General features: G+C 43.0%; 2 protein-coding genes and 1 long non-coding RNA gene across 6 annotated transcripts in view; 1 reads left to right on the forward strand and 2 right to left on the reverse strand.

Annotated features, from left to right (window-relative positions):
• Positions 1-2101: 2101 nt before the first annotated feature.
• Positions 2102-5099, reverse strand: CYCS (cytochrome c, somatic). 2 transcript variants are annotated; one of them, XM_075586807.1, is made up of 3 exons: positions 4940-5099; positions 3730-3906; positions 2102-2516 (listed from the first exon to the last, which is right to left on the reverse strand). In XM_075586807.1, the coding sequence occupies exons 1-3, from the start codon at positions 5061-5063 to the stop codon at positions 2368-2370; spliced, it is 450 nt and encodes a 149-aa protein (XP_075442922.1). In that variant the 5' UTR covers positions 5064-5099; the 3' UTR covers positions 2102-2367. The 2 variants fall into 2 exon arrangements, with proteins under 2 accessions (XP_075442922.1, XP_075442921.1); XM_075586806.1 differs by having other exon boundaries at positions 4928-5064.
• A 1156-nt stretch (positions 5100-6255) lies between these two features.
• LOC142488711 (uncharacterized) lies at positions 6256-8084 on the forward strand. Its single transcript, XR_012799603.1, has 3 exons — positions 6256-6403; positions 6478-6676; positions 6995-8084. It is a non-coding gene; the product is annotated as an uncharacterized LOC142488711 (long non-coding RNA).
• A 6112-nt stretch (positions 8085-14196) lies between these two features.
• Positions 14197-23660, reverse strand: part of SPMIP4 (sperm microtubule inner protein 4) — a 60171-nt gene continuing 50707 nt past the window's right edge. For all 3 annotated transcript variants that reach the window (XM_075586808.1, XM_075586809.1, XM_075586810.1), the window contains one exon: positions 14197-18350. In XM_075586808.1, the coding sequence (XP_075442923.1) occupies positions 17565-18350 (786 nt within the window). In that variant the 3' untranslated portion in view covers positions 14197-17564. The remainder of the gene's footprint in view (positions 18351-23660) is intronic.

The raw sequence follows: 23660 nt of genomic DNA on the forward strand, positions 1-23660 counted from the left end.
TATTGAGGGGAAGGGCATTCCAGAGATGTGGGGCAGAAAGTGAGAAAGGTTTAAGGCGGGAGAGAGCTTTAGATACAAAGGGGGTAGAAAGAAGACATCCTTGAGAAGAACGCAAGAGTCGTGATGGTGCATAGCGAGAAATTAGGGCTGAGAAGTACATAGAACTGAATCAGCCTGTATTACATAGACCAAAACAATCGGTTGATGTCAAACGTAAAACAGTGACTACTATACGTCTCTAAAACATTTTCTTTTGTAAAAATCTCGCTGGGTTACATTATATTTAGGATTGTAACCAATAGACATAACAGATTTAGTGTGTTGATAGCATTTAGATGGTATTTGCATTGTGTTTATTAATGGTCCTATGACTATTACACTCACTAAGAGTGAGTACTTTTAAACTAAAATAATAGTGACATCTTATTATATTTCTAGAGGGAGGTTCTCCATGAGTGCAGACATAAAGGGTCTTTTGTAGGTCAATTTGATAGTTACATTCTTTACTAAAAGTTTTTCGTCTGCTACCAGGGATTGCACCTTTACATTAAGTGCTCCCAGCACTTCAATCATTACCACAGAGTTTTAAATCAGCATGTCTGCTGGTGTTTGTACATAATTATGAGCGGGGTTAATATTTTGGGTTTTGAACAAAAAAAAAAGCAGAGTAACAAAGCTCAAATCAAATTCTGTACTTTCCCAACTGCTCTACTAAAACAGGTCAGGTAAGTGATACTGTACAGCAAAGGCAGAACTTGGCATTTTTGCACATGGAGCAAATTTCACCAACTGCGCCCCCAATCCCACCTGTGAAGCAGTATTCCATGCTTGAACCAGGCCCCAGAAGTTGGGATTGACTTCCAGATTGGACAGGCCATGCTGCCCTCCATCTGTCACCACTGACCCCATCTGCACCCCCTAAGAGGCTGCGCCTGGAGCCACTGTCCCTCCTCTTCTGTACAGTATCACTTACCTGTCCGAGGTGGGAGCTCCCCTAGAACAAAAATTAAGCGCTCAATACAAAAAAAACAGAGTAATTAAGGTTGTGTTCTTGGATTTCAGTTTTACTAATGACTGCTTGCGCAATAGACTGAATTATTTTAAATTGTGTAAGGAAAATACAAGAGGACAGTAATACTTTATTCTTCATAGGACATTACTTTCTCCCCGGTTGAACACAACTGCCCCTTCAGCCAACTCCAGGTCGAAGCTGTGGACTAGGAAACCAGCTCCTATACTCCGTGTGGGGACATACCATTCAACACTCGAGAAATGCGCTAGCTTAAAATACGCAAAAGCTATTTAACTTTGCACACTTCCCAGATATATCAGGTAAAAAATAAAAAAAGGTATCTTCCCTCACAGAATATAGGCTAATCAACTCTGGGGTTTACCAGACGAGCCCTCTGAGAATGATGTACATCTCTCCATAAGAATAATGCCAAGCATGTCACACACACACAGCATGTTTGTTGCTAGCGTTGACCATAAGAGTTAAATAAATGGGAGTAATATCTTTTAAACTACAATTTGTGTATATTTAGGGCAGTTCCAAACAGTACCATGATTATGGGTGTAAATCCTGGTTAATGTCTCATAGGCTTCAGTGAATTCTGTGATGTGGTTAACATCACACTAAAGAGGTTAATAGTTTTGTGAATATGGGCTAAATTCGTATCCAGACTGGTCCCCATTTGCATATTCCTGCAGGGGAAAGAGACCCTTTCCTAGCACTGCATTGATGAAGCTTCAGTGATGTACAGGGTGTCTAAATTATTCACCCTAGAAGCCTTCAATTATAATGGGGTGAATAATTTATGGACACCTTGTACTTCATGAAATGTATAGATTTGTAGTGGTTCTGAAGTAATGGAATCTGGGCACAGTAAGTATTATTGTACTTTCATTTACTTCTTGCAAGTATCTACAGATTGTATGCAGCTTGTCACATGAACAAAACAAAAAAAATAATAATAATAAACTTTGCATGTTTTACCCAATAGTCTGACATAAAGCATAAAGATAGTGAACCCAAAAGTTTATTTACAAGTCATTTCTGGTGCACCAGTAAAGTTAAATTGTAGAATAAAAACAGGAAATCTGTCAATGGAAGTTATTTTATTATTGGAGACTTTAACAATTGTTTAGCACAGTCTTCTTAAATAAGAAATTACACGACATTGAAGAGATTAATTTACATGGCCAAAATCATTTCTATGAACTTTCCATTCATTTTGCTTACATTCCCTGGCTGATGAGGCAATCTAAGATGCGGGGACAGTACAAATAAAAAAAAAATATATAAAATTTAAAAGCATCTCATCACAAGCAATCCCTCCATGAAATAAATAGGGTAGCTGATAGTTATTAGCAAGAGGAAGCAGATTTGAGATATGCTATCAAGTCTTGTCTTTCTCCTTTCTTCTTTATGCCAGCGAAGATCATTTTCGTGCCTGGGATATACTTCTTGGGATTTTCTAGGTACTCCATCAGGGTATCCTCACCCCAAATAATACCTAGGGTGGAAAAATAAAAGTCGACTATTCAGGCTTCCAATTATACCCCAAACAAACCTTAGGCAACGCTTATAGTGCCGGCAACGTTGTGGCAATACAAAAGTATTGCCGCCGTTGTGTGCGCTTATAGTAGAAGCGATGGCTTGGTCGCGGTCACTGGAGACAGCACTATAAGCGCAGCTTTAGCAAACTTGATACCCTCTACAATTCAATATGCCCTTTTGTTCTTCGATGCAACTACAACACACATCACTTCGAAATGCTCAAAGAACTAGATTGGTCATCACTTGAGTCTAGGCGCAAAGTTTCTTTCCTGTCTTGCCTTCAAATACTTTCTGGGCAAGCTACCCGTCTATCTGACCAAGCTCCTCACCCCTACCACATGCAGCATTTATCCGAGATCTGACTCAAAAAGACTATTCACGGTCACAAGGTACAGCAAAGTATCCGGCCGCCCCTCCTCTTACCATGCACCATAGAACAGGAACAATCTACCGGAGACTCACAGCCACCACCAGTTTAAGTTCTTTCAAAACTAAAGCAGCCTCACATTTTAATCTGGTCTGTAACTGTTCCATACGCCTATAATATATATTATCTCAAACTGTGCATGCAGTGTCTTGTATTTAATGTATACCCTGTTAACTTGTGTAACTATGTATTTGTAAACATGTATTATTTGTCATCTTAACTATGCCCAGGACATACTTAAAAACGAGAGGTAACTCAATGTATTACTTCCTGGTAAAACATTTTTATAAATAAAAATAAATAATACTTGGCCACTTGAGTACCAGGGAACCCAGAAACATATTGTAGAGCACTCAAGCAGGTATAGTTTTAGAACAATGATTTTTTTATGGGGAATACCTCTTAACAGGCCATAACTGCAGTCAGCACAGCAAATGCTAGTCTAGGGACAATCCAAATTACTTTCTTATAACAGACAAACACACATGTTTCATGTCTGTTTTGTAGAGACTGATATCTTATTGAAGACTCATTACAGATCAGTTCACAAACAAGTTCCTTTAAAAGCAGTAATTCCAAGCCATAAACAATCAAGTTCCTGTGAACAGTGACTAATGCACTTCAGACATTCAGAGCTAAAATTGGCTTACTTTGGTGACAGTCTAGCACTGAATTAGCACCTTCTTGTGGATCTGGGCCATACTAAAGAAATGGGAAGCACTTTTTGGAGCAAGCAACTTACCCTTGTTTTTGTTCGCATCAGTGTAAGAAAAGCCTGCAGCCTGACCAGTCTTGCGTCCAATCAGGCCATACAGATTAGGTCCAACCTTGTGCTTGCCCCCGTTCTCAACAGTGTGGCACTGAGAGCATTTCTGGACAAAGATCTTCTTGCCCTTCTCAACGTCACCCATTGTTATGGCTAGAAAACAATAAAAAAAATAACACAACTTTAACACTTGATCTTTACATACTTTGATATATTTGTATGGTAGCTAAAGTCACGTGCAGATTACAAGGCAGTGTATAGGGAGACAGGGTAATGTTAACATGTTAACAGCATTTAGTTGTTTGTACTTAAAATGGTCTTCTACAGTGTGGATTTAATATACAGCAGTACAGTTCTATTTATTGTAGAATACATGGATCTGGTCAGGGATAAAGCAGACTGGAAATGTAACACGATTAGAAAAAGGAAACCAACTAGGTGAACATCAAAGTGGATGATGAAATATCTAGCGCATGTCAAGGGCATAGGAACATTCAAATAGATATACTCCCCATCTTCATTTCCTGCAGTCAAGGAGCCTGTAGAGCAGACAGGGCACTGTGACCTATGTGACCTTCCCCAGGAGTTCAAACCCAAGAACAGGAAAGAGGCCCAGTGTCCCACACAATCAAGATAGAAACTAGTCAGCCAGAATGGAGACCCAGGAAATGGACACACACACACACACACAAGAAATACCAGCTGTACTATTTTCACAAGAACCACATGCGGCTAAAAGGTTAAGCAATAGCAAAGGAGGAGGGGAGGGGGAGAGGAATCTATGAATATGGACATACCTTCATGAAATGCTCTTGACTAAGTAATACAAATATTATATATATTTATTTTTTTAGGAGGAAACCTTTAAATACCGTACAACAAAATACACATTGAAACATACATCTGAGATTTCATAGGCTTCAGACTATTGCTCCATAGACCCCATGTATATCAATGTAGTGTGCATATAAACACACACACGGACTAACCTATAAACATACACACATACTACACCTCCCAACCACTATAGACTCGGAAGACGAATGGTAATCAGCGCGTCCCTGCTGCAGAGGGCGCCAGTCTAACGCCGCATCACAAGGTCAGGAGAAACCCCCCCGCTACCAATACCCGTGAGGCCGGTGTGTGTATATAACAACCCCCTTAACATGTATACCCGGCCACGCACCCCGCTGTGTCTGTCCGGCACTCCTCCGCAGGTGTCTCCCTCTCAGCTGTCCGCGCGCTGCAACCCCAAGGACACGCTGTACCCAGCCTTTTGTAACCGGTGTCACTGCAACCCAACTTGACATCCGGTCGAAATGGGCGATGACGTCAAGCTCCCGCAGAGCTCCGCCCCGCAGTTGACTGCTGGCCAATGAATGCGGATTTGTCTCATCGCTAATTGGCCGAGTCTCTGCGCTGAAGCTAGGTTGATAAAGGTGGTGGTGGGGGGGTCCTTTTTTTTCTCTCCACCGTAGGCAGGGTTATGAAATCGCGTCAAGACGTAATGCACGTGATGTGATCTTGGAAAGGGAGGGGAACCGTACGTCACCTTTCTAAGAAACAGCTTGCCAGCAAAGGAATGTCGTGTGCGCGGATGTGCGCGCGCATACTGGGCATGCCTAGGTGCTGTAGTTGTAGTTCAGTGCAATCTAATAGCGGGTGCACTCTCTCCAGATTTGTACATATTGTCATTGTTTTGTCTTCCAAATGCAGTTAGAATCCAAACAATGTTTTTAAAACTTTTTCTATTTCATAAGTTAACATGGAAATGATGTTGTTTTATACTAGTGTTGTGAACAATAATCGCATATATAATACAATTCTTATCTCTGGGATTTTGTGTTTTAAAATGAATATTTCTGCAAAATAAATATAAAGTGTGTGTGTGTGTGTGTGTGTGTGTGTGTGTATATATGCATGTGTGTAAAAGCATTTCGTTAGCCACAGAACGGTATCATCTATTTATTTTTTGATTATATATATATATATATATATATATATATATATATATATATATATATATATATAGACCTGCCTAAGACATGCAGATGAGCATACAGTTGTATGTGCATATATATATATATATATATATATATATATATATATATATATATATATATATATAATTGCAGTAAAACTAGGCGCTGGTATGTAAGAAGTGTATTCATTGAAGCAGTGAATCCCTGTAGTTTTAAATAGAATAGCAAGTTAATCTGAGAACACATGATGCATAGTACAGTATGCATCATGTTTAAGATGGCTGCCAGAAGCATGTTTTTATTCCAACTATCTGTACACTTGAAGAGAAATGTGATGTTCTAAAAACTCCTTAGAGTTTAATTTCATAGATGGAAAACGATCATGTTCCTTTTAAAGCCAATGGTAGTTTACGTGCAGTAGTGCCCCGATTGGCACCACTTGGTGTAGTTACTGAGTAAGTAAATCTCGCCAGAACCAATTTGGCTGCTAGAACTTTGAACTACATTCCCTCCACCATTAACACATTTGTTTTAGGCCCTTATCCAATATGCTGTAAAGCTGCTTCCTTGTACGGCACTAAATGTTGATCCCATTCATTCATGTGTTGTGTATTTACTTATAACAGGAAAATGCTTTTGCTGTGGGATTTATGAATGATCCTATTCGTGTGAGTATGAGACTTTCTAGATTAGTTGGTCAATGCATGTGGCACAAATTGTAGTAGAGGGTGATGTGTCGCAGTCTCTGTGCCTCTGTCCCAGGATACCATTCACCTGGCATGTTATAATGAACACACTGCAAACTAACGAGTCAGCTGATACAGCACATGCTCTGGTCTCTGACGCAAGTGAGGATTTCCCTTTATCAGCATGACACATTACCCTTTTAACACCTGCTGCAGCGGAAGAAAGGACACCTTCTCCTCTGTCTATCGCACCGGGTAGGGACAACCAGAGGAGGCGGGAGGGGGGTATCCTCTGAAGTGCTAGGACAGTTCACTTACACATTAAAAATATATAAAGTATCTGTGACGGGAGTGGGTAACCAGGCTATCTAACAAAGGTTTAAGCCCTCTGGTTACGCTGACCTCGTAGGGTCCCCGGTGCCTCCATAAGCCAGGGATCAGGGATACATGTTGAAAGATAAAATGACCCTGTTTTTCCAATTTCATGGTCCCTGCACCCCAGACTTGTGAAACTTTGTGTGTGTGAGTTTTAGGTTGGATATTTGGGTAAGAATACAATTCTTTTATTTGCAGGAGTTCGGGACCGGGACTACTGGTAGTACCTTCATCTACCCAACGTGCAGGCATGATTTGCTGGGACACGTAGAATTGCACCGGGGCTGCCCTGTGCCCCCAGACTCCTGCTTTTCGAGCCCCAATATCCCAGTCCTATATCCAGCACAGCCATGAGTCTACCCAAGGTCCCCCATGTATTAAAATATGTATTTTAATATGTTATACATTTATTATAAAGCTCTGTAGCTTGCCCGGTCGATCACTTTCGGTGCCAGCAAGTTTACATGGGGTCCGTAGTACAAAAGGGACATGCTGTTAGGAGTTGTGAAAGCACTTGGTGTGCGATACAATATGAATGGCCAGGTCCAGGGTACAAAGGGACACCTTTTGTCAGTTCCAGGCCTGGTGGAGCCAGCCCAGCAGGAGGCAATGAGTTAGCCGGAGAAGATGCAGCCATATAGTCTGATCCTCTTGGCTAAAATCATATTTCCCGCTCACTCGGTTTCAAGCCTCTGTGGCACGCCTCCTTCCCTGATGTCAGCCAAGTGTCGAGCCCCTCTTTCTATTGGCTGGTGGGGAGGGGTTTCCCCTTCTCTGATTGGCTGCTCCTCCGCCCCCCCGTCCTGGAGCGTATGTAAGGTGCTGACCAGGGGAAATATAAGTTACGCTCCCTTATGACCTGCAATACAAAATACGTTGTTTACATATTGAGATGTTCCTGTGGCAGCGCATATGTTGGGAGAACTATCCGAACACTCATAGAGAGAGAGAGAGAGAGTGAGTGAACACGTGAGAAGTATAAAAAACAGGGATGAAAGATTCCCAGTAGCACGCCATTTTATTCACTGTCCATTAGGTTCATTGAATAATTTCACATTCAGCGCAATTGAACATATATACTTTGAGTATTAGAGGGGGAGATAGAGAAGCCCTCTTAAACCGTAGGGAAATGTACTGGATTTATGCCCTTGGGACGTTGGAACCCAGGGGCATGAATCTAGACTGGGAATTAAAACATTTCCTATAAGACTATCTGTTCTTACAAATTGATTGTTTATTCTCTTTATGATCTAGTATATTGTCTTTGCGATCTGACATCTATACGACTTTATCGGTTTACATGATTTACTCATCCCTTATATGTATTATTATCTTTATTTTTATTTCATTTTTCTATTTTTCACTTTTATTTTTGACTTTTTATTTATTTTTCATTCATTATTATTTATTATTATTTTTTATTGCCTTTCCTTTCATTCTTTATTTTCCAATGTTTCACTTTTATCATATTATTTCATTATTATTTTTTCAATTCATTTTAACTTTTTCTTTTTTCTTTTGTATTATAGTGTTTTTCTTTTGTATTATAGTGTTTATCTTTTATTCATTCATATTCATTTTCTTCCTGCTGTTTATTATACTTTATATGTATATATATATATATATATCAGCAAGTGTATTTTGGTATTCTGTTTATAGGTTTAATTTATGTATTATAGAATACCTTATGTACTCCTCATATGCATATTTGCTCATTTTTCATCATCCAGATCCATAGTTATATATTAATTAGATATATATTCTTCCTTTGTTGCAACAAGATCTAGTTCGTGTTTTTAACAAATTTAGTTTTGTTACATCTTTTTAAACCTTATCACTTGTTTGTTATTGTATTTTCTTCTGTCCTGCTTTCGCTTTGTATCTGTGATCCACCGCACTCACGGGAGGCAGGTCCCTCACCTGGCGGTCCATTGGTAGATAACTTCGGCCAATGAGATTTGTCCATGGAGGTTTTCGCGCCATTTCCAACAGTGTGACGTCACCGTTGGGGGCGGGGGATCGCATACAAATTCAGAAGCGCGGACAGACGCGAGCATACTCTTTGACAAAGGGATTGTCTCCCGAAACGCGTCAGAGTGTTTTTGTACCCCTCACTCACCATGGATTAAAGGCTTTTTAACGTTTTTGCTGGTTTGTAGCCCCCGTTTTTTCCACACACAGCAGTGCTCCGCTATGGACCCTTTGGACCGTTCTTCCTTGCTACTACTGGTGTGATGCACGCATCTGGATGAGCTGCTACATAAGTGAGTACCCCATAACCCTTTATTCATTGAGGAGTCTATGACCCTGACATGGTGCTACTCCAGGATCATTGTCCCAGTGGCATCACAGACATGACCATGATCACTGATTCATAGGTCTGTCTTTCTCACAGGGACTATTATACTTTCCACATATACAGGAGTTATATGCACAGGTTTTATGAGTCTCACGAAGCTTTAATTAGAGCTCTATCCCACTTCAAGTGATTATCCATATCAGAACTTTATACGTCACTGTCCATCTTGTCACTGAGCCCTGATATTTGGGACTAGTTCCCTTTTCACTCTATTAAAATATGTGTTTTAATATGTTATACATTTATTATGAAGCTCTATGTAGCTTGCCCGGTCGATCACTTTCGGTGCCAGCAAGTCTACATGGGGTCCGTAGTACAAAAGGGACAGGCTGTTAGGAGTTGTGAAAGCACTTGGTGTGTGATACAATATGAATGGCCAGGTCCGGAGTACAAAGGGACACCTTTTGTCAGTTCCAGGCCTGATGGAGCAATGAGTTAGCCGGAGAAGATGCAGCCATATAGTCTGATCCTCTTGGCTAAAATCATATTTCCCGCTCACTCGGTTTCAAGCCTCTGTGGCACGCCTCCTTCCCTGATGTCAGCCAAGTGTCGAGCCCCTCTTTCTATTGGCTGGTGGGGAGGGGTTTCCCCTTCTCTGATTGGCTGCTCCTCCGCCCCCCCGTCCTGGAGCGTATGTAAGGTGCTGACCAGGGGAAATATAAGTTACGCTCCCTTATGACCTGCAATACAAAATACGTTGTTTACATATTGAGATGTTCCTGTGGCAGCGCATATGTTGGGAGAACTATCCGAACACTCAGAGAGAGAGAGAGTGAGTGAACACGTGAGAAGTATAAAAAACAGGGATGAAAGATTCCCAGTAGCACGCCATTTTATTCACTGTCCATTAGGTTCATTGAATAATTTCACATTCAGCGCAATTGAACATATATACTTTGAGTATTAGAGGGGGAGATAGAGAAGCCTTCTTAAACCGTAGGGAAATGTACTGGATTTATGCCCTTGGGACGTTGGCACCCAGGGGCATGAATCTAGACTGGGAATTAAAACATTTCCTACAAGACTATCTGTTCTTACAAATTGATTGTTTATTCTCTTTATGATCTAGTATATTGTCTTTGCGATCTGACATCTATACGACTTTATCGGTTTACATGATTTACTCATCCCTTATATGTATTATTATCTTTATTTTTATTTCATTTTTCTATTTTTCACTTTTATTTTTGACTTTATTTATTTTTTATTCATTATTATTTATTATTATTTTTTATTGCCTTTCCTTTCATTCTTTATTTTCCAATGTTTCACTTTTATCATATTTCATTATTATCATTATTATTTTTTCAATTCATTTGAACTTTTTCTTTCTTTTCTTTTGTATTATAGTGTTTTTCTTTTGTATTATAGTGTTTATCTTTAATTCATTCATATTCATTTTCTTCCTGCTGTTTATTATACTTTATATGATATATATATATATATATATATATCAGCAAGTGTCTTTAGGTATTCTGGTTATAGGTTTAATTTATGTATTATAGAATACCTTATATACTCCTCATATGCATATTTGCTCATTTTTCATCATCCAGATCCATAGTTATATATTAATTAGATATATATATTCTTCCTTTGTTGCAACAAGATCTAGTTCGTGTTTTTAACAAATTTAGTTTTGTTACATCTTTTTAAACCTTATCACTTGTTTGTTATTGTATTTTCTTCTGTCCTGCTTTCGCTTTGTATCTGTGATCCACCGCACTCACGGGAGGCAGGTCCCTCACCTGGCGGTCCATTGGTAGATAACTTCGGCCAATGAGATTTGTCCATGGAGGTTTTCGCGCCATTTCCAACAGTGTGACGTCACCGTTGGGGGCGGGGGATCGCATACAAATTCAGAAGCGCGGACAGACGCGAGCATACTCTTTGACAAAGGGATTGTCTCCCGAAACGCGTCAGAGTGTTTTTGTACCCCTCACTCGCCATGGAATAAAGGCTTTTTAACGTTTTTGCTGGTTTGTAGCCCCCGTTTTTTCCACACACAGCTGTGCTCCGCTATGGACCCTTTGGACTGTTCTCCCTTACTACTACCGGCGTGATGCACGCATCTGGATGAGCTGCTACATAAGTGAGTACCCCATACCCTTTATTCATTGAGGAGTCTATGACCATGACATGGTGCTACTCCAGGATCGTATTCCCAGTGGCATCACAGACATGACCATGATCACTGTTTCATAGGTCTGTCTTTTTCACAGGGACTATTATACTTTCCACATATGCAGGAGTTATATGCACAGGTTTTATGAGTCTCACGAAGCTTTAATTAGAGCTCTATCCCACTTCAAGTGATTATCCATATCAGAACTTTATACGTCACTGTCCATCTTGTCACTGAGCCCTGATATTTGGGACTAGTTCCCTTTTCACTCTATTAAAATATGTGTTTTAATATGTTATACATTTATTATGAAGCTCTATGTAGCTTGCCCGGTCGATCACTTTCGGTGCCAGCAAGTCTACATGGGGTCCGTAGTACAAAAGGGACAGGCTGTTAGGAGTTGTGAAAGCACTTGGTGTGTGATACAATATGAATGGCCAGGTCCGGAGTACAAAGGGACACCTTTTGTCAGTTCCAGGCCTGATGGAGCAATGAGTTAGCCGGAGAAGATGCAGCCATATAGTCTGATCCTCTTGGCTAAAATCATATTTTCCGCTCACCCGGCTTTCAAGCCTCTGTGGCACGCCTCCTTCCCTGATGTCAGCCAAGTGTCGAGCCCCTCTTTCTATTGGCTTGCGGGGAGGGGTTTCCCCTTCTCTGGCTGCTCCTTCCCCCCCCCCCCCTGTCCTGGGGATAGCTTAGCGGAGCGTATGTAAGGTGCTGACCAGGAGAGAGAATAGCTCAACCAATCGGGAGTCGAAGCAACGGTGGGCTTTTCAAATTTGCTCTGTTCGAAATAGCAGAGCAGCCGGCTTAGTTTTGAAGCCTGAAAAGCCTGCCTTGCAGAGACTAAGTCCTGTCCTTTTACGGCCAAGTTCTACAAATCGTTGTAGCGGTCGCGGTCAGGATTTTCTGCCGGAATCAGTTCCAGGGGATTCAGGACTAGGTCCCGGTCAGGATTTTATGTTGGATTTCAGTCCAGGACGTACGGAACAAGGTTCTGGTAGGTGTAAGGCCATGCAAGCGGACGCCCTGCACCTAGGAAAGGTAGATCGCATTCCCCAGACCCCTGTAAGTGTGTATATTTTTGTGGGTTAACGAGGTCTTATCCTAATAACCTCATTTTATTTCACTGCCTTGTTTTGCCTTTTGACTGATCCCTTAAATATGAATGTGTTAAGAGACCTGGTCTACCGTGACAGTATCAAGGGTACAATAAGGTGAAATCACTCTTCCGTGTAACACTTTTTCTACGGTTAACATTTGCTTTATGTTTGAAGACGAGTTTAATATCATTCGCAAACGTAGGTGGCAATGCTGTATTGGGAAATACCACTGAATATGAAACGCACTGCCTGTTTCACCAGGAATTCTGTTTAATTGAGGAAATGCACCAGTGTTTCTAAAGTGAAATTGATCAAGGACCAGGGTTTGTTGGAGCAGAGATCCTCAAACTTTTTTTTCCATCACAGACCAACTTAATATTATCATTTGGAGTATCACCATGCTGACACTTACTCTGTACATCATACACATAATATAATTTATACTTCTAGTTTTTCAAGACTGAATCTTAAGACATGTCTTTGTGATAGAAACATCACTAACGAGGTAAAACAAAAAGAAAACAGCGCACAACGTTCATAGTGAAGTAAATCAAAATTAAAATGTATTAATTAAACCAACAATAGGTATTGTGCGTACATCAGGGAAATATTAAAACAGCATTTCATGGGACAAATTACCCATACACCACACCGACACGAAGATCTGGACAGTCACGGATCATCAGCCATCTGGTTCCACAAGTAAAGGCAGTCCACAAGTCACCACAGTGACAGAGGCTAATCCACAGATGGGGTGCGGTGAGGGCAGCGAAATATGTTAAGTCCCAAGTTCAGAGTCCCCAGAGACAAGCCTGATTGGTCTCAGTACATCTCCACCGCAGGTACTAACTCCACGTGTGTCTCCGAGAGTTCCGTCGGCGCTCGAGTGACGTCACTATGAGGCGTTGCACCAGAATGACTGATCCGCAAGGGGGAGCCGGGCGAAGCAGCAGGGGCTCAGGGGACTAAATATACACTCGGTATATAAGAGAAAATGTGTATTCCAATGCGTTTCAAGGCTAAAAGTGATTTCCCTGATGAAGAGGCACTTTTAGCCTTGAAGCGCGTTGGAATACACAATTTCTCTTATATACTGAGTAATCCATTTATTTATTAATATTTGTTGTCACTTATTTCTAGTGCACATTCACACTATAGCACTAATTTTAACACTATTTACAGTATGGTTGCGCACCTATTTACTCTTTTTGGTATCACTAACAAGGTGCCTGAAGTTAATTTTGATGGGTTCCAGGGTCGGGGACCGCCATGAGGGCCTATAGGGACTTCAAAGGGAGTTTCCTTGTGATAATGCCCTGATTTGACACCATTGGCGTTTAATGAATAAACCTGGGTGCCTAAAATGGAGTAGAGAAGAAGTAAATGCATTAGAAGCATCTGAGGCTATGAGTGCTTTAAAAAAATCCAAAATGTTTTTGAGTTTATCTATTAAATATGTCCTTGTGAATTTTTCCAGGAGATGGTAGGAAAAACAAAACTAATTTAAGGGGCTCTTAAATTGCCATTGCAATTTTTGTTTTGAGGAGCTTGTTTAAAACTCATTTTTTTGCAGGCTAATAAACCCTAACAGTGAATGTTTACATGGATCTCACCTTGCAATGCTTGCCTTCTTCCACAGTCTATGTGCGGTAGACTTTTTGTCAAACACTGTGCTTATGTTTAGAACAGATAAACTCGTTACCCTTCACCTGCAAAGGTCAGTTGTTGGTCCTTTGCACAATCACATGCATTTCCACGGCAAACAAAACAGTAAAAAATAAATAAATCACATATTTTTTATTTTTGTTCCATTTAAAATTCACAAGAACAACAATACATGTATTATAACTTATTTTCATTTAAAGTCATTTATCCACTTTAACACAATTTCACTCATCTAATAATGCACCCAATAACTGTAAAACTTACCACGTTGAGATATTGACTATGCATATTTGTATCTGTAGCCCCACATTTGGGGACTGCTATTGCAGTTAAGGGGTTAATGGCCTTAATGGGTTAACAGTTTAGGCTCAGGTTATGCCCCCCTATCATGTGATGTAGGATGACTATGCTTAAGGGAATGCCACGCTTGTGTATGTCTTGTGACCTGTGATATCACTGTAGGGAGTATACAGGGTATATATAGCTCAACCCAATGTTCTAGAAACAGGTTCTTCAGAGTTCTGACTGGGGTCCTCACTGTGAGTCCTGTAAATAGGTTTCTGTATAGCTAAGTGTATTAAGAAGTGTCCTGTCACCATTTGTTGCTTTCAATTACAAAACGTGCCCATTAAGTAAACGCTAGCAGTAACGGTCCAAGATTGTTCTTACTATTGAAAAGGAGGAAGCATGCTCTTGATCGGAATTACTATGGCGAGAACTCCTGAGTATGTTTGGATCGGCCCAACCGGAAGGTTCCTAGTGCAATCCTGATCAAATAGGTATGTAAGAAGTATGCAGTACATAGTTCGTGGGTTGCTTAACCCGAAGCCCAAAGTGTATTCCATGAAGGCCATCCAATATGGGGCATTAGTAACTATGCAAGAGACTGCCAATTTATTCCTTTGTATGGGTAAAAAGTCTTAAGTACCACCCCTGCATAGGAGTGTGAGCTACCAGGGGATGAAGTCCAGAATGATATTGTTTGCCATTGCCATTTTCTGTCAAGTAACCAGTATGTCAATGTCTGTGAAGCACTTTTGATGGCTGTCAAATAAAGCCCCTTTTTGTCATATGCCATCCTTGTTATATTCAAGCATCCATGCCTAGTCTGCCCTTACCCAGCAAAGGCCTGAGAGACGTAGCAATTCCAATGTATATAGTCAAATCTGATGTGACCTCCTTTAAAGCTGGGTAAGGAGGGGTAGCCATTTAAAAAAAAAACTATTTACAAATGAAAATCTTTCTTTGGAAAAGGTCAGCAGAAGCAAGGTGAATATCTGCCTTACATATGTAGCCAGGTCTCCCCAGCCTGTCAGTGCCCCCCTCACCTAGCTGCCGATCGCGGGGGCCGCCGCGTCCAATGGCGGCTCCATCCGGCAATTGCAGGGGTGAGGGCGGTCAGGTCCCGGCTCGGGGGTTGCCGGGGACGCGTGCGGCCGGTTGCCGGTGCCGCACGCGCGTCACGGGGATCCCGGCGCTCTCGGAGCCGGGCGGTGAGGGTGCCGCCATTGCCCCTTAGCTCGCGCATGCGCAGTGGGCGCGCATGCGCAGGTAGGGCCCCAGAGTTAGGTAGGAGTCGCGCGAGCGTGAGGCTAGGCAGGGAAAGGTTGAGGGAACTCCAGAAAGCTCGCGCATGCGCAGAAGAGAGGAAAAGCCCGCGAAGCCATAGCCTACCAGGGGAGGCTATAAGCTGGGACTACGTGTCCCATGAGCCTTTGCGTGCCCCACGTGATACCAGGGAGCCAATAGGGCTTAGTAAGTCTGCAGAGGCAAGTGGATACAATTCGCGGGCTTGCAGCACGTTGGCAGTCAGAGTCAGGAGCAGCCCAGGGAAGGAGGTAGGGTGCAGGAGTCAGGGACTCCCTGCACTAGGCCAGCGGCCCTAAGGTCCAAGTTAGCCCTGATTCCCCACCAGGTTAGTGAGTGTTGCCAGGGATAGCCGCAGGTTAGGGACCCTGTCACTTGCTGTAGTTAGAGCTGGGGAATAGAAAGGGACAAGTGGGTTGAGTGTTAGTCTGCAGAGCGTTGCTGCAGGATTTAGGTGAGGCAAGTGGCGTGAGGCAACTGGGGGGGTTCATAGCGGTACCCAATCCGGGGAGCCATAGCCCAGGTCCGCGTTGCGCATAGTATGAGGCAACTGGGGGGTTCATAGTGGTAACCAATCCGGGGAGCCATGGCCCAGGGCCCGTGTTACGAGTAGGGTGGGTGCAGGGACCTACCTGCATAGGATAGGCAACCCCGCAGGCCCTAGGAGTTTTCCTTAAGCCACTTAAGGTTGCTGTGCTATAGGGACGGCCTATAGTACAGTGTGTGTCATGTGGTTATAGGGTTAGTGTTAGGTAGGGACTCAGCGGATGCTGCGGTTCCAGTTAAGGAGTTCGGGCCCAAGTCGGGGCCACAGAGAATAACTTAAGGTTGGGATCAGACGGATTCATCGCACGTCTGACCCTTTGTGAAGTGTTGCTGACCCGAGCACCGGAGTGCTCGGCAGGTATCATACAGTCATAAGTGCACCAACGGGCCCTTAGTGTAATTGTGACTGCGCAGTCACCCATTGCTTCTCTCTGCAAGAGTGCGGGACATTGGGTGGGACTCTATGGACACTGGGTGGGATCACCTGGTGTTGGGAGAGCGTCCTGCGCGACGCAGTGGTAAGTGTCTCCTCTAGAGAGGGACAACGGTTATGTTGGTATTGTCATGATATGTGTTATCTTATGTTCCTAAGTAAATAGTATTAGTTATTATACCTCACCGTGTATGTGATTATTGTGATTGTCCTGCGAGGAACCACTCCCCCTATGGTGGGAGCCATCGCAGGTGGAGGCGCTGAATTGAGTAAGTGGTTACCCCTAGTAGATAGTTCCCCAGGTTCCCCGTGGCGGAAGCTCAGCTCTCCTGAGAGCCAACAGGTAACGCACCACACACCTGGTAACATTGTAGGTTTCCTTTCACCCCACACTATATCTGCGATTGGGGGGGGGGGGGGAAACCCGTTACACATAGGTAAAACGACGCCTCACAGAAGTGAGCAACACTTATTGCTGCTTTAACTTCTCATAAAAAGCACATCTTTTTTACCTTTTGTGAGAATGTAAGTACTGTAGTTCCTGACCACCTGTATCTTTGTGTTGATCAGGAGCTACCCATCTTTATACAGGCTCTGACGTGTTCACTTAAGGCCTTATTGTATACATGCCGAAGAGGCAGTTTGAGTTGTTTTTGGTCTGAAAATTCCAGTTGAAAGCTATTTTGGTCAAATATGGCTGGAGATCCGTAAATATAGAATTCCCTAGTTAAACCTCTGTCCTCATCAAGTAGTGAATGGAGGGTCCCATGTAATATGATTGTCTCAGAGTGCACTTTTAAAGTAAAACACATTTTTGGAGGACACTAAATTCAACATTTTAAAAACCTCTACTTGATAGAACATGCCAAAAAACACACACAAAATTACAGTTTTAGTAGGTTGATTTTCTTACTTCTTGGTGTTATTTTTACAGGAATATAGGAACATTAGTTATGAAAATAAAAAGAATCGAACCCATAGAACTTGTGCTTCCTTCCAGAATGACAATTGTCTCTCAAATCTCTTGTCCTTTCTGGAAAGTTCTGCTGAAAAGTCTTGTTGACATCTGACTTAGAAAATGAGTCTTGAAGTTCAAGAGCTGTGCGTGGCCGTTGCAACTCAATGTCATGAATGCCTCCTGGGCCTGATGTTCTGGGGGTATTAAGTCTGTTCTCCAAACTCAAAATACAAGGTCCTTCCCGAGCCTTCAAAATATCAGCATGCTCTGTGTTGTGATCACTCTTCAACCATGGTTTACCACGACCAAACGGGTTTTGGAAGACCATATAATGACCTTGCCTACCTGGTTGTAAATCTTCATAGTAGATTGACTTGGGAGTCTTTGAGTTCAATTCAGGGGAGGTTGGTATTGGAGTAGTCTGCCTTCTATACAAACTGTCTGATTGTATGGTATCTGTGATTTTGCGAAAATCAGGTTCTCTGCACTTTGCAGATGAACAACATTTGAATTCCTTTTCTGCATTGTTGTTCCTGGAGTTGCAGATGGGTAAGGTGTCACCATCAGTCAAAGCGAACTTGACTGAATGGATGGGCACATCAGTATCGCTGTCTCCATCTGAATCAAGAGGTCTAACGTCATCTGTATTCCGGCTTTCAGGAACCGAGTCCAGTTTCCCTTCCCTTGAATGAAAGGGTCGTCGCCCCTCTCGTAAACGTGCAAAGCGTCCTTCAAGAGGCCGTGCTTGTAGGATAGTGGACAAAAATGTTTGTTTCTGTGAAAAGGAAAGTAGAAAGAGGTTATGAAACTCCCAATAATTTTTTTGTTACAAAAACCTTTTATTGAAATATAATTATGATCATCAAGGTGTACTTACTTAGCCCAGCAGTGCGCAAACTCACTGCGCCTGCGCCCCCACTACCTGCTCCCTCCTCGGTCGTGCCCCCCTCACATCTCATGATGCGTCAAATGATGCTGCGAGGTCATGTGACGTCACGTTACCCGCGGCGTTCTTTGATGTCACGTCTCCATGGCAACGGGCGTCATTTGACGCCGTGTTGTCATAGAGATGCGTGACCAGAGCCTGGTAATTAAATTTACAGAGGCCTAGCGCTCTCAGCGCTGGCCTTTGTAAATGCCGTGCACCCCCAGAAAAGTCTTGGGCCCCCCTGGGTGATACGCCACCCAGTTTGCGCACCGCTACTTAGCCTAGTGATATATATATATATATATATATATATATATATATATATTTTATTTATAAAAAAGTGTTGTTGTTTAGAGAAGCGATCCTTGCACAGCCTCAATTTTTGTGCACTTGATTGAGGGGACAGAATGTGAAAGAATTATAGACAGGAGGGCTATACAGAAGCAGGAGGGTCTGGGGTTACTGGTCATCCATGTTGTCTCTTCTGTTTTATGTGGACGTGTGATAAGTGTTTGTGGGTAAGGATGAGTTTCCCTGACAGTAGAAGTTCCAAGGCTGTGCCTGTGGCTTAACGCCCAGAATTATAGCGATACAATTTATCAGTACCCTTACGCACTTTTATTGTACCATTTCTGTGTGAAAGAATGTATGAGTGAGCAAGTTTTGCTCTGAGACTATTTCAAGACATGTGCTTCCTAAAGAAATTGAAACTTGACTTTGGTAAAAACAATTATTATGGGATGGCGGTATTTTATGCTAACCAAGCTCAAATAAAGCATATGTAGAGTTTTTAGATTGTAATAGGGCACTGCCACCTTATCTTCTGTAACCAAGGCTATAAATACTGGGGTTGGGACTGCACCACCCCAGATCATGCTGAAGCTGCTTGCTGATATGTCATCTCCTTGCGCACTCGCAATAAAGATTCCTTGATACTCACTGAAGCCATCTGCAGTTCTTGGTGCCCCAGGGGTACCCCAGAAATGGCTGCGTTCACAGAAGGATGTCCAGTTTCGCCCAACTCAACTAAGACGGGCCAAACATGTTACAGGCATACCCCGCTTTAAGGACACTCACTTTAAGTACACTCGCGAGTAAGTACATGTCGCCCAATAGGCAAACAGCAGCTCACGCATGCGCCTGTCAGCACGTCCTGAACAGCAATACCGGCTCCCTACCTGTACCGAAGCTGTGCGCAAGCGGAGAGACTATAGAGCCTGTTACAAATGCCATATTTACATCAGTTATGCATGTATATGTCGATTGCAGTACAGTACATGCATCAATAAGTGGGGAAAAGGTAGTGCTTCACTTTAAGTACATTTTCGCTTTACATACATGCTCCGGTCCCATTGCGTACGTTAATGCGGGGTATGCCTGTACTTATCCAAAAACCACAGGTTCCATGAAATGTCCAATTTCACCTTCCTAACTAGACTCGGGCCTTCTACAGTATTTATTGGGAGTTAAACATAAGTGAATCAGGATTTCTGCAGTCTGTCTTGTAGATTGAGGCCCAGATTTATTAAGTGTGCTAAGCCTTAGCTCACATTGAGGCCTATTCATTTAGTGGGCATAGTTTTTAGCCCCTTATTTGGGCTTAGAATTCAGGTAGCGCCTCATTTATGTTGATGTTGTTGAAATGCTTACAGTATAACAAGTAATATGTTCCTTATTTACCAACCTCAGACATAACTAGCTTTTCTGCTGTTATTGAGACGTCTCATTTTCTTTTTGTATTTGAAGACAAGGGACATGAAACTGTGCAGCTTAAATCGACACTGTTCGCACTTCCAGGCACACATTCATTGACACACTTGCATTACATTTAATTACTCACCCGCACACAATCATTCACGCACAGAAGCACATTCAATCACTCTACATTACATACACACAATTTATTTTTACATAAACTCCCATGGACACATTGAGACACCATATGCAGGCATGAAAAGGCAGCAATGACGTCCCCGACTGTTATTTATACAGTCAGTCCTCGCTATCCGTCGTTTCACTTTATGACAGATGGCATATCCGACGCATCACAATGCAACCCAATGGGCCCGTTTTCCAAATGTCAGAATGCCTGTTCTGACGCTCACTGCCGCTGATTAACATGGGACTCACTATATGACACGTTCACTATCCGACCCTACTTTCCAGAACGGATTCCGTTGGATAACCGAGCACTGCCTGTAGTTGCTAGTTACCCAACAATGAGTAACAGGCAAGTAACAATATTTTCCTTTGTGCTTAACCTGGACAAATGGGTCTGATTTTTATGTCAAAAAGGAGCTGGATAGGGACGCACCTTGTACATTTCGGAATGGACTGTAATAGATTCGGCTTTAAAATACAGAAGCCTATTACTTCTTTGAATTGCACTTACGATTAGCTGGCTAGTTGTCTACAAGGCACAGCTAAGGCTTCATCCCCAGTAGCCGTGGCTGCGTGTGCAATTCACACAAGGTACATCCCTCTATGGGGCAGGCCCAAGTCGGTGTGTGTGCATGCACAAGGCGTGATGTGCGACCGCCTTTGCCAAAATACAAGATTTTTGTCTTGTGTCGCGTGGCCGAGCATTGGCCACGTCACAGCGGCGGTGCAGCCAATGAGGGCGAACCAGCCGTTCGTGTGTGACATCATGGCCGCACCCCCGCCCCTCCCCCCATCGGATCTCCTGCTCTTCACTGGAAGCACAACTGAAGACCACAGGTTGCGGCTGAAACTGGTGCACGCTCCGGCGCGCGCATGCACGCAGTGACTGGGGCCATAGCCTAAGATTACATTTCCACTAATCAATTTACAATAGAATGCCTAATAGGCAGATTGTTCAGAAAATGTTTGGATTCATATTTGTTGATGGAGCTCCCTCTTGGATGACTACTGGTTGTATAAGGGGTTAGTAGTGATAAGGGGTTTCCTGTGTGACTTCACTCAGGTTTTGACTCCTCACGTGACGTCACGTGACCCTGCGGCGTCTTTTGGTGCTGCGTTGCCATGTGACGAGTCACCGAAGACAAGGTAGGTGAAGTTGCAGAGACCTCATGCAATCCCCCGGCATTAATTTAGATGCCTTAGGGGAAGAGTGCGGGCCGCTGCAACCGCCACCCCCCCCCCCCCCTTGAAAAATCTACGCGCCCCCCTGTGTTAGAGGATAAGAAAATCTACAGTAAGTTTGTGCGGAGAACAATGCAGCACTGTCCTGTTCACATAGGTTTGCCCATACTGCAACCTGTACCCTTATTGAATCTACCCAACCAGAAGGTTCTTAAATGCATCACCATCTCCATGCAAGCTGTTTCCACATCATCCTTTTCAATGAGTAAAACAAATCAAGTACCTCCTCTGGATAGGACCGGAACCTTCTAGAGGATGATTCCTTCAAAGCTTGTATTTTCCATGTGTTTTGTAAGGTATCTTGCATGTCAATGTATGTGGTGTTTTCTGGATGGTGTTCAATAAATACCTTTTGTTTTTTTCCTGGCGCCCATTTCCATTCCATACTTTCATCTACGCCCAGCCTTCACCTGCCCAGCCTGCACCTACCCAGCCTGCACCTACCCAGCACCCACTCAGTTGGTCTGAGAGACTGAGCATTTACTATATGATGTGACACCATTCGTAGCCATGGAATGGTGTTTACATTGTGCAATAGAGATGCTGTGCCATAGATATACAGGTATCAATCAGCATGCATTTCTCATATCTAAAGAGCAAAGTAACAAAAGCTGACATCATACATCACAAGACTTGGTAAAAATATTTGCACCTGGATTGAAAACTGGTTGATGGATAGACAACAGAGAGTTGTAATAAATTGAACTTTTTCAGGTTGGGCTAAAGTTGTGAGTGAAGTACCTCAGGGATCAGTACTTGGACCCCTACTTTTTAACTTGTTTATTAATGACCTTGAGGTTGGCATAGAGAGCAAAATATCCATCTTTGCTGATGAAACTAAATTGTGTAAGGTAGTAGAATCAGAGCAGGATGTAATTTCTCCCCAAAAGGACTTGGAGAGACTGGAAACTTGGGCAAGTAAATGGCAAATGAGGTTTAATACAGATAAATGTAAGGTTATGCATTTGGGAAACAAGAATAAACAGGCAATTTACAAATTAAATGGGGATAAATTAGGATAATCCTTGATGAAGAAGGCTTAAGGAGTGCTTGTAGACAGCAGGCTTAGCAATAGTGCCCAAAGTCATACAAAGGCAAACAAGATCTTATCTTGCATTTGTAACGATGCTCTCACCACAAACAAGGCGTGATCGCGAGGCTGATGTGGTGATTTGATAAACATCAACCCACTGCCGCGAGGGCACGTCTGGAGTTTAGATAGGTCGAGGTAGCCGGGTCGGGGTAGGAGAGTTCAGGATGGTCAGTGATACTTGCCGAGGTCTGGATTGGAGAGGTACGCATCGTTGCAGGTACTTTAGCCAAGGTCCGGATTGGAGAGGTGCAGATCGTCGTTGGTAAGCCGGGTCAGGAGCGGAGAAGTTCGGAATCCAAAAAACAAGCAGGGTCAGGCAACTCAGGACAAGAGAGGCAAGGCTCAGACAGGAGGCAGGACTGCAGTGAACACAGCGCACATACACAAAGTTATGCTCAGCCAATGTGCCAGAGGGCAGGCTGAGCATATAAGGCAGAACAGTCCAATGAGCTGGGAGCATTACTCTAAATAGTCGAACTGCCAGCATCTAAAGGGATGAACACCATCTTAGTTGCGGTAGATCGCTTGTCTAAGCAGTCTCATTTTATTCCTTTAAAAGGTCTTCCCAACTCTCCCAAATTGGCAGAAATCTTTATCAAAGAAATCTTTCGCCTCCACGGGGTTACCATTAGTCGTAGTCAAGGTTATGCTCACCCAATGTGCCAGAGGGCAGGCTGAGCATATAAGGCAGAACAGTCCAATAAACTGGGAGCATACTCAGGAGTATGCCTGGCTGGGGGAGACAGCACAGGTGTATCCCTTTAGACAGAGGAGTGAGGAATCTTCTGCGCGCGTGCTGCGCGGCGATGACATCGCTGCGCAATCGAAGCCTGGAGGCGGGACCAGCGGGAACGGCATTTAGTGCCGAATACGGTCCGCGTACACCCCTAGAAGGAACGCTGGCATTCGCCGGTTCGAGAGATGCATAGCAGGAGGCAGAA

This window comes from Ascaphus truei, chromosome 2, assembly GCF_040206685.1.
Source record: "Ascaphus truei isolate aAscTru1 chromosome 2, aAscTru1.hap1, whole genome shotgun sequence".
Taxonomy (NCBI): Eukaryota; Metazoa; Chordata; class Amphibia; order Anura; family Ascaphidae; genus Ascaphus; species Ascaphus truei.

Bases quoted from the DNA above. Each gene is read 5' to 3' on its own strand.
- CYCS (XM_075586806.1), bottom strand. From the start codon at position 5,063: ATGTCAAGTTGGGTTGCAGTGACACCGGTTACAAAAGGCTGGGTACAG. The intron at 3,907-4,927 runs GTATACATGTTA...ATTGTTTTCTAG, and splicing joins ACAGCGGGGTGCGTGGCCGG to CCATAACAATGGGTGACGTT. The intron at 2,517-3,729 runs GTAAGTTGCTTG...TTTCCACCCTAG, and splicing joins TGATGCGAACAAAAACAAGG to GTATTATTTGGGGTGAGGAT.